Below are 10,780 nucleotides of genomic sequence, written 5' to 3'. Positions count from 1 at the left end.
CTCTGACATCAGCCCTGCCTCACTGAGGCACAGCTGCAGCTGTCCCAGAGGGTCCCTCTGAAGCTGTGTGTGATCCTAGTAGGAATTCATCTGGTCTGTAAGGACCTCAAGACTTCTTGATTTGCAGGAAGGGAATCGGTTTTATCTACAGGACACGAGTACAGCTCCATGTGCTGGTGGAGCAGTTTCCTGGCTGGAATAAGGTGAATGGTTCTGCATGAAAAGGTTCCATGGAAGCAGAGTGTTCTTGGGGTACATTCATTGAACTTTGTCTTTGTGAAGCAGCTTTACATATTGAATATACATTAACAAAATATATTGTTACTGATGAGGAAAACTGCAAATACCTTGTGCTGGGGGTGTCCCTGGCTCTGGCCAAGATCATGATAGCTGTGAGTTGGCCAAATAAGGATGAGGAAGGAACCAAGGGCAAATAGCTCTTCAGTGTCAGTTGTCACCCCCTGTTTCATGTGACAAAGAAGCAGCACTTTGTACAGTTACCTGGGCACTGTAAATGAAAATGAGTTCAACAGTTGAGCGCAGAGAGGTAACACAAAGCAGAATCCTCTCTTCCCGAATCCCAGCCCTTGACAAAAATCCCACACACCAGAGGTAAATGGTTTATGGAGAGTTTATTTAGATTTGGTGGCAGCCGGTGCTGTCTCAGACCCAGCCAGTGAATTCTGTCTTGGAACTTTAATCCTCAATTCTCTAAGGCAATGCTCTCCAACCCACGAACCAGAGAGTTCTCTGTGTCACTCCTGGTGGATCCATGTGTTGAAAAACAGGATAAATGTCTGTTTGGTGAGTGTTTTGCTGCTCATGGCTCTGTGTGTTCAGGGGAACGTGGACATGTCTCCCCTGGCAGCTCCAGGCTGATACCTCTCTCCACTGGTGATGGCTCTGGGAGAGCTGGGTGCTGTGGGATCAGAGCACAGGACAGGGACAGGAGCACAGGGCAAGGACAGGGACAGCTGCACAGGCTGTGCAGCAGCTCCTCCCAGCTGACGTTCAGCTGTCCCACGGCAGCGGTTCCCAGAGCCTTCATCTGTCATCAGGAATCTTCTCTCTTCCTGTGAAAGCACCCACTGGAATTACAGCCTGGGCTCCTCCAAGGTCTGATTTTCCATGACAATAATCTGCTGTTTGTGGCCCTGGCAGAGGTGGAACAGTGCTCAGATGAAACCTCAGAGAGCCGTGTCTTTGTTGGTGCCGACAGCACCGATGCAAAACACACCCCAGTAGCTTATGAGTGAAATACAGATCTGACTTCAAAGGCAGCTGAAGTCCTGCTAGAAGGGCTGGGAAGGGAGGAGAAAACCCACATTCATATTTATCTCAAGGTCAGCAGGTGATAGCCCAGAAACAGGATACAGGCAGAAGTAAAGTAGAATTTGTACTTTTCCTGACAGAGCTACGACTGGCTAAAATGTTATAAAAAGTAATTGAAATTATGGCTTGAGTTTGTATGGATTTTACATTAGCTGTGGTCATGTCTCACATTTCATGGGGGGGAGGCAGAGCAGTCGTGTGCTCAGATACTCCCCAGCTGGGGTTGGATCGAGCCCGAGGCTGCGGGTGTGGGTTGGCCTCGGACTGACTCAGTGCAAGGGCATTTCTGTGGGGTTGCAGAGCTGTTGTCTTATTAAAATCAACATCCAGAGCAAGGGTGATGCTCCCAGGCAGTTCTGCTGCACCAACGTCTGTTTTCTCTTGGTACTTGTCACTTTTAGGGTAAATGTTCTATTTTGAGCGTTTCTCATTTTGACAGGGAAAGACTAAGCTGAAGGTGAAATGACAGGAGGAATTGCAGACTCACCACCTCTCCCTTGCTTTGCTGTTAGTGACAGCTCTGTTGTAAATTCTCTCCACCCATGGGACATTGGCCAGCAGCCCTTGCTGCTTGAAACAGGAGGAAGCTCCTGGATTTCCCCCTCCACTTCTCTGCAGTGCGGCACGTCTTGCTCTGCCAGGAGTCCAGAAAATGTCCAAAACCATTTCAGCTCCACCAAGGCGTGCCTGGAGCTGGGCTCACGGGGAGAAGGTGGTGGTTGTCTCTGTCTCCATGGCGAAGGAGCTCCTCTTGTTGTCGCGGCACGAGGTGAGCTGCCAGAGGCGCTCCTGGCTCAGGCAGCCCAGCTCCTTCAGCAGCTTGAAGAGGTCGGTGCGGAATTTGACGCCGATGAAGGCGTAGAGGAACGGGTTGAGGCAGCATCGGAAGCAGGCCAGGGTGTAGGTCACATCATCTGCCACATCCAGCTTCTTGCTCTCCTCACACGAGCTGGTCTGGTTGAAGGCTGAGATGGTCTTGGCCAGCATGACACCGTTGTAGGGCAGCTGGAAGACAACAAAGACGATGACCACGGCGATGATGACCTTGATGGCTTTGTTCTTCTCAAAGTTGCGGGCCTGGAGCAACGTTTTGATGATGATGAGGTAGCAGAAAGACATGACCAGGAGGGGAATTAAGAAGCCAAACACCATTTGGGACACTTTGATGCCAGTGTTGAAGGTCTGCAAGTCATCAGCAATGATGGAACAACGGGGATTGCTCTCTGAGTTGTTCACACCACTGTGAACCAGCTCAGGGATGGAGAGGATGAAGGCCAGGAGCCAGATGATGATGCAGGTCACCTTGCTGATGAAGATCATCCGGGGCCGCAGGCGATGGGCTGAGGCTGCCTGGACAATGGCAAAGTACCTGTCGATGCTGATGGACAGGAGGAGCAGCATCCCACTGAAGAAACTCATTTTGCAGATGCAGTAGACAGCTTTGCAGGCAATGCTCCCAAAGAACCAGTGCATGGCTGCACTCGTGGCCCAGAAGGGAAGGGTCAGCAGGAAGAGGATGTCTGCTGCAGCCAGGTTCAGCAAGTAGATGTCTGTCATGGTCTTCAGCCTCTTGAAGTAGATGTAGGTGAGCATGACCAGCCCGTTCCCCAGCAGCCCCATGAAGCAGATGAGGCTGTACATGGCCGGGAGGAAGGCAGCACGGAAGTTTCGGACCTCCTCCTTCTCACACAGGGACTCGAACATGCTGTAGTCGATGGTGCTGTTGGAGTCGTAGTAATCAGTGACATTGTCCCCGGCACAGAACTAGAGCAGGAAAAAGAAGAAGAGTGTGTTGGGACAAGGGCTGTGCTGCCTGTGTGGCTGTGCAAGGAAAGGAGCCTGGAGAGAAGTCCCAGGGAGTTCCCAAGTGCTGTCTCATGCCAGCATCACAAACAGAGCTGACACAACCTCGTGGCTGAAAGTGTTTCCTATAAATATGTGAGGTTTGGGGCTTTTTGGGGGGCTCCAAGTGGGAATTCCACCAGAAATGTTTCGTGCTCGGCCAAAGAAACCTCTGCAAGCTCTCAGATGTGTGGCAGCTTTCCAGAGTGTTCCAGCTGGGTGTGCACAGCCGGCTGTCAGATGAAATGTGAGAAATAAAACATCCTTGAGCTAAATTAAAAATCAACGGAGGTGCCTGTGAGAGCATGAGGAAATGCAGTGAGAGCAGCAGGAAGCTGCTTCCGTGTCGGGCCAGCATCTCATTCAGGCCCCCGATTTCAGTTCTGATTGTTCTTGTTTCATCTTCCTACACTGCCAACCTGTGGGGCAGACAGAGCCTGCGGTATTTGTGCCCTGCTTTTGTGACTTATTAGTCTCCAGAACCTTCTCCCCATCTCACAGACATGAAAGGTTTCCTCTGGATACCCCCACCCTTTATCGGAGAGCATCTCGGTGCTCTCCATCTCAGCAGGTTTGGCTTTCACCACATCCTGCCAGGCTGCCAGCAGTGAAAGGGAAAAGCAGGGGCTGCTCTGCTCTGCCCCATGGCCTGGGAGGTGGCCACTGCAGCCGAGGGACTGCAGGCACCAGGACCAGCCCCTGGGTTTGGGAGCAGGTCGTGGCACAGATCTGTGCTTGGGGTTCTCCTTGATGGGCCAGGGCACTCTGAGCACCAGGCAGGGGAGGATGCTGAGCTCTTCCTCCTTGGGTCCATCCCTCTCCAGCTCTGGGTTTGGTCAGAGCCCAGCACCTTGACCAGGAATTTGCAGGGAGCAGGAACTGGCTGCTTCCTGCAATCAGTGTGGTGCATTCCTGTCTGTCCTGGTAATGCTCATTTTGGGGCTAAGAGTGGACTCACACAGCCCAGGCCATCTGAAAATCACTGTGTGTTCCATCACTTTTCTCTGCTCATTTGTTTTTCTGTAGCTGGGCTCTGCTCTCACCTCCCACCTCCCACAGCTGGATCCTGGGGTGAGCAGCTGTGTCCCCACACATTTCTGGGACTGTGGGTGGCTGCTCTGAGTTTTTGAGATCTCCCTTTACCCACAACACAAACCATCTGGATTTCAACACTGTTGTTGAAAACATCTTACCTGAAAAACGAGCAGCAGGCTGAAAACAAGGGTGACCTTTAGCTGCTTGCCTAGGGAAGAAGGAGATGCTGTGTTAGTGGCTGACTGGGGCTTTCCACATGGTTCTTACTTTGAAAAAGCAGTGGGTAATGCTGTCCATGGCACTGTGAACCCTGCAGAACCCTCACCACTGAGGAAACCAGAACCTGGGGAAGATGCCAACAAGATAACCCAGGGTCATGAGCATTACTGTCAGAGCATGGTGGAGTCTCAGGAGTCTGGCCCCTCTGGCTTCATGGATCCATGGAGCACTTTGGGTTGGAAGGGGTCTCTAAAGGTCATTCAGTCCAACCCCCTGCAGTGAGCAGGGATGTCTTCACCCAGACCAGGCTGCCCAGGACCCCATGCAATGAAAGCTGAGAGCTGAGGACTCTAAACTTGGGCACAGTGCACCCATTTTGATTTTATCCATTATTTTTCCCTGCAGGCAGCCAGCAGCCTGTTCCCTGGTGTCTGAGCAGTGAGGGTGCAGCTTAATCCATGTGAAAATACCCAGCTGTGAGGGCCATAAATCCGGCCCAGCTGTGCCCATGTGGTGCCTGGGCTGTGGAGAGGAGAGCTCAGCTCCCCGTGGGACAGATAGAACTGGAACTGGCTGAAATTTATTGCTTGTCTCTAAATGTCAAGAGTTGGCTTCTGCTGCCTTGGGATGTGAAAATATAGGATGCTGACAGCTGGGAGGAAAAACTGAATTTAGAGCCAGGTATGGTGGTGGTGAGAGCAATCTCAGCCGAGCAGCTCTTCCTGCTGTGGTTAGCAGGGCAGGGGCCAGGGAAAGCTTTCTCCTCACTGGTTTTACAGCTCCTACCAGCATCCACCTCAAGCAGCTGCCACTGAAAGTTGCTCAGCTGGAAGGTGGCAGTGAGACAGCCCTGAGCTCCACTCTGGTGTGAGGAGGAGATGTGTCCCTCCCTGAGGGGTGCCTTGGCCCAGGATGTCCCTCCAGGCACTGGGTGGTCCCTGCAGCCCCTCACTCCCTGTGGGTTTTCTGCTCTGGGGGTGCTCAGCGAGGAGATACCTTTGGCTTGTTCCTCCTAGAACTCTGCCTTGCTCCTCACGGCCTGGTTGTTCATGAATGTGGCTGATTCCTGTGCTCAGTGTCTGATGGACCCAGCTCTGCTTGGTTTCAGTTTTGTGCCAGGTTCCTGCACCAAGTCCTTGTGTTCAGTCACGTGCAACAGCTTCACTATTATCAGACAGAGTTACCTGTGAGTGGGGATGTTTTTAATACCTGAGGGTGATGTGTGGCTCAGAGAGATCCTCAGCCACGTGGGAAAACTCGTGGTGCTCATCCCCAGGCCTGTGTGAGCACCTCCCCTGAGGCCTCCTGGAAGCTCTGCCTCACCTTCCCCCCTTATTTTCATCTTTGATGCTCATGCAGCTGTGTGCTCGGTTGTGTTCATCCTCCCCTCACCTTCTCCAAACCCTCCTGGGGGTATCTGAGGGGCTCCCATGGGACCTCAGGAGGAACCTGAGGGGACTCAGGAGTGGGGGAGTGCAAGGCAGGGACTGAGGGTGAAGGGAGGCTCTGGCTGCTCTGTCCAGCCAGTGCCTTTCCCTCTGATCAGTCCCAGACTGCAGGACGAGGTTTGGTGTCTGCTGTGGTTGTCACCCTTCTAACTGCTGCCCTGGCTTTTGCATAAGATACAGGAAATACACGAAAAGCCCCAAGGACTGAGACCCACTAGGTGGGTTTAAGCAAGCTGTAACTGCCCTTCCTGCCTGGAATACAGAGTCCCTGACTCTGCAAACACCACAGCAGCCTTCAGCCTTCTCTTGCACCTTCTGAAGAGCCTGGTTTCCCTGGGACTCCTGGAGCTGGTGCTCCTGGCTGCCTGTGGATGGGTGATGAGTTCCTGTGCTGGTAGCTCAGCCCCACCAGGAAATTACCCCTGCTGGATAAGAGGCAGAGAAGAACCACCCTCATTCCATGGAGGAAAAGCATCCACATAAACCAGACTCCACCAGCTCTCTGTGGCTTGGTTTGCAAGCTCCAGGTCCAGCCCTGACTTCACCTGAGCCAGCCCCAGCCCTGGTGAGGGCTCCTTTGCTCTGCTCTGTTTTCTTATCACCCTGTGAAGGCCTAGAAAAACAGGACTGAGAACGTGACTCAACCAACTCCTGAAACAGTTCAGCTGATATCATTCCTTTGAAGATCATCATAAGTTTCTTTTTTCTCCCCCTTTTTCAGTTGCTGTTTCAACTGTCTTAAATGTCAAATGACTTTTCAATACGAAGAAAGCCCTGTGCTCTTTCTGCCCCTCTTCTGTGCCCCCACCTCAGATTACACATTTGCAAAAGCAGAGCCACAGAGGCCCCGCTGCCTCCTGCTCCCTCTGTGCCAGTTTGAGCACGTTTGTGTCACTGGTTTCAGTCAGACTGGACAGGAATTGCATCTCCCCAACTTGTCCTGTGGTCTGGGGCAGTGGGCAGAAGCAATTATCATGACAGGAGTCTTGCTCTGCAGCTTATAAGGCATTTTAGGTACATTTCTTTACTTTTTCTTTCCTTTTTACGCCTCCTGGCAGTTGGCTGCTGTGGGTATTTTCTTAAAGTTTTGTTCCTCAAAATATTGAGGAAAAAAACCCCCCAAACATCTCAAAAGTCCCTGCAGCCAGTTGAACTAGAAACTTCATTTATAAAAATACACCAAAACCCCACCACAGCCAATGAGTCAGCCTGGCCCTACAGCCCCGTGGCAGCCCCCTGTGTGTCAGCTGCTTTGAGGCCATTCTTGTCCTGAAGGACCTGGAAATGGATGGAAAGGGGAATTACTCCATGGGAGTGAAGGAAGGAGGTGCTGCTTTGAAACCATCCTTGTCCTGAAGGCCCTGGAAACAGTTGGAAAGGGGAATTGCTCCATGGAAATGAAGGAAAGAAGGGATCTGTTCATGACAGGGGATGGGAGCCCCTGAATTTTACAATTGTCCTCCACAGACTAAGCCCAAGGTGGTGGGGAATTCATCCTTTGACAGCTGCTGAGCTGTTCTGGCTCCCTCAATAGCCAAGAGAAAGAAGCAGGTGGTTTTAATCCCCAGTTCAGGTGCCTGGGGTGGGCACCTGGGGCACAGCTCAGGCTGTGCTGTGGCAAAGGGTTGGTGAATTTGGGCAGGCAGATCCCTCCCAGCTTATCTGGATCTCCCTCAGCACCAGCTCCTAAATGTGAGCAAGGTAAGAGCAGCTGCAGGAGCTGAATCCCATCAGGTGCACCCAAAAAGGCCTCTGATAGTAGAAATATTCGGTGTCAGGACATCTGCCTGGAAGAGGAGAGAGACACAGCCCTGAGGGTGATTAATCAGATCACACAAATGAGCAGGGCAGCTCCTGAGGCTCTGGCTGCTGCTACAGCCGAGGGATGCACGAGGGCAAAGCAGGAGCTGGGAATGCTTTAGGGATCAGATGCGTGAGAGAAAAGCAGGAGCTGGGAATGCTCTAGGGAGCATTAGCAAAGCTGAGCAAGCCTGGTCTGGCCAAACCCTCGCGGTGAAAGAAGGTTTTTTGGCCACCTGGAATTGCAAAGCACAAGTTCTGGCCTCAGCACACGTGTAGGCAGTGATGAACCTGCTCTCTGTGTGTTATACATGTACCAGCTTCTGGTGCCCTTTCTCCAGCAGTACAGGAGGCTTTTGGGGCAAGAACCAGATATTTCTGAGAAAAGTTGATCATACTTAAGTGATCTAGTGACTCTTGGCAGTTAGCAGCCTGTTCTCCCCCTTCCCCTCCTCACAACGGGCAGAGGAAAGACACTGTCATCTCAGGAGTGAGAGGAGCCAGTGAAACCCAGTCATGCTCTTATTTCATGTGCTCACTGATTTATCACAGAAGAAAGTTAATAATTATGAACCTCCACTCCTTTCAGGAAACTGTGAATCAAAAGACAAGATAAGCAGAAAGAAGCAAGTCAAAAATTTCCTGCAGAAGTGAGCCAGGTGTGTTTTAAAGAAAGCACCACGGTGGTGCATCTTCCAGGAAAATGAAATATTCCTCTGAAATACAATAGTAGAACAAAAAACCCAAAACAGGGACATTATCATAATCTGGTCAGGTTCTCACTGACTCTTGCTTTTCCCTGTCCTGATTAACCTTTCCCAGGAGCTGCCCCCAGACATTGAACCCCTTGGAACAAGCAGCCCACAAAGCACCCACAGGATGATGCAGAGGCCAAAAGTTTAAACAAGAAGAATGATGTGTGGTGAACAGGTCCTGTCTGGTGTTTGTTTGGATGCAAGCATTCCAAAATCCAGGAATTTCCTAAGCCATTGATTGCCAGAGGATCTGAGGAGAAAGAAAACTCCCTCACTCATTCCCTGCTCCTGCCTGGAGGGTCCTGTGGGACCTGCTCCCTCTTTTCTCTGCATCCCCATCTCTGGAGCATACTGCATCCCTGGAGCATCCCCAGAGCTTCCTTTCTTCCCCAGAACTTCTTACATCCATCCCCCTGACCATCTCCAGGACCTCCTGCATCTCCAATGCATCCTGCTGCCTCCAGCGCTCATGCAGATATTTTAAAATAGAAATAACTTGCAAAAGACTGGATGGACCTAATGAACAGACTCAGCTCTTCTTCCTCCCAATTCCTTGATTGATTCACTGGATTAAAATGTTGTCAGGGAGAGCATTCTCTCTCTATCTCTCTTTATTTTTTTAAATTAAGAACACAGAAGAAAAGGTGTGAATTATGCAAGATTCCGTTTGCTTCGGAACAATAAGGCCCCTTAAAATTGCCTCCCAATCCCTTTTTTGTGTTTGTTTCTGAAGTCATTTGAGGCTTTTGAGCTTCTAAAATAGAACTGTCCTTTTTTTTTTTTTAATAGTAAAAATGAGGAAGGTGAAAGTCTTTTATACTGTTTAAATACTCTAATAGAAGCGCTCTAGTCCTGCGTCACAGGACAGGGACTGGGCATCATTAATAAAGCTGAAGGCACAGCCCAAGGCTGCAGCCCAGGTACTCACCCCCATCCATGGTGTGGTTCCAGCAGGATCCAGTCACAGAGGTAACGAGAGCATCACCCACTCCAGCACTGCCTCCCCAGCTCCTGCCAGGGACCCTCCTCGGGGAACTCTGCTTTTATACTTCCTGCACCCTGTGAGGAGCTCACAGGCACCCTGACCCTGGACCCTCCTCCTCCTCCTCCTCCTCCTCCTCCTCCTCCTCCTCGTGTGTTCAGAGCTGTGCTGAGCTCTGGAGGTGCTCAGGTGCTGCCTCGGCGTGCTCTGCGCACCCAGAGCTGTCACTGACACTTGGGGAAGTGAAGCGGGCTCCGCTTTTAGACTGACACATGAGGAATGGTCTGTGGTGAAGGAAACAGGGGAACGAGGCTCTTCCTTACCTCCCCACTCCAGCAAATCCTGCTTCATCTGTGGAGCCCTCAGTGCTGGAGGAAATAGGGGATCCCATCCCATCCCATCCCATCCCATCCCATCCCATCCCATCCCATCCCATCCCATCCCATCCCATCCCACCTACCAGACCTGTTTTGGGAAGGCTGTTCAGGATGAAAATCTCAGTGCACAGGACTGCCCATGACCAATAGCTCATTGTCCTTCTCCCTCCCTACACTGCCAGCAGCTCAGTGACTTCCCCCCTTTTTTGGGTATTTTTGTCTTCCCCAAAAGACTCTGCACTTTGTCAGTGTCATGCCTTCCCCCAGAGCAAACCAGTGGCTTTTGTTTGGTGGGTGTCAGGGCTCTGGTCCTGGCACAGACCCTGCAGATAGAGGGGTTGTTTCTCAGACAGAAATGTCTCCAGCTCCTCACAAACTCTTTTTTCCTGAGCCAGGCTCCTCTAGAAATGATGCCTTTGGCATCTTGTCCTCTCTGTCTTATGCTATGTCAGTGCTGTTACTGCAGCCAGGTGTAAAAACAGGGCACCACAGGATGGAATCCCAGCCTAAATTAAATATAGCTGAAGCTGAGAGTAGTTTTGAGGGTTATGTGGGTTGTCTTAGGTCCTTTTTGAAGACTCAGATCCAGTTTCAGACCCTCCCTCTATATAGTCCCAGCCCAACTCCAAACCTTTCCCAGTGCTGGTGTGGCTTTGAGCCCATTCTGGGGTGCTGAGGGAACAGTCTGCTGGGGTACTCAGGGTGAGGATTTTGGGGTTTTAGGGGGCAGGAGGGCTGTGACAGTTTTCCTCTGCTCACACACGGTGACCCTCCCTCTCCTCGGCGCTCTCTGGGAGCGCGGCACCGACTCCTCCGCACCTCACCCGGCACTTATCTCAGGCAGCAGGTGCTGCTCCCATCTCTGCAGCTATTTATTGCTCTGTGTGCCTTCGCTCACCAGGTATGCAGGCAGGTACCCTGCCTCGAGAGCTTTATCTCATAACCACTTCCTCCAAAGAGGACCTGAGATGAAAGGCTTCCCTTGGGTAC

General features: G+C 51.5%; 1 protein-coding gene across 1 annotated transcript; it reads right to left on the bottom strand.

Annotated features, from left to right (window-relative positions):
- Window positions 1-2,031: 2,031 nt before the first annotated feature.
- CCR7 (C-C motif chemokine receptor 7) lies at window positions 2,032-9,369 on the bottom strand. The gene is made up of 3 exons (XM_030966261.1): window positions 9,360-9,369; window positions 4,368-4,417; window positions 2,032-3,096 (listed from the first exon to the last, which is right to left on the bottom strand). Exons 1-3 carry the CDS (start codon window positions 9,367-9,369, stop codon window positions 2,032-2,034), a joined length of 1,125 nt encoding a protein of 374 aa, XP_030822121.1.
- Window positions 9,370-10,780: the final 1,411 nt, after the last annotated feature.

The sequence above is a fragment of the Camarhynchus parvulus genome, chromosome 27 (genome assembly GCF_901933205.1).
Source record: "Camarhynchus parvulus chromosome 27, STF_HiC, whole genome shotgun sequence".
Lineage (NCBI taxonomy): Eukaryota > Metazoa > Chordata > Aves > Passeriformes > Thraupidae > Camarhynchus > Camarhynchus parvulus.
This window is presented reverse-complemented; position numbering and strand designations above follow the sequence as displayed.

Bases quoted from the DNA above. Each gene is read 5' to 3' on its own strand.
- CCR7 (XM_030966261.1), bottom strand. The intron at 3,097-4,367 runs GTAAGATGTTTT...TTCCTGCTCTAG, and splicing joins GCCTGCTGCTCGTTTTTCAG to TTCTGTGCCGGGGACAATGT.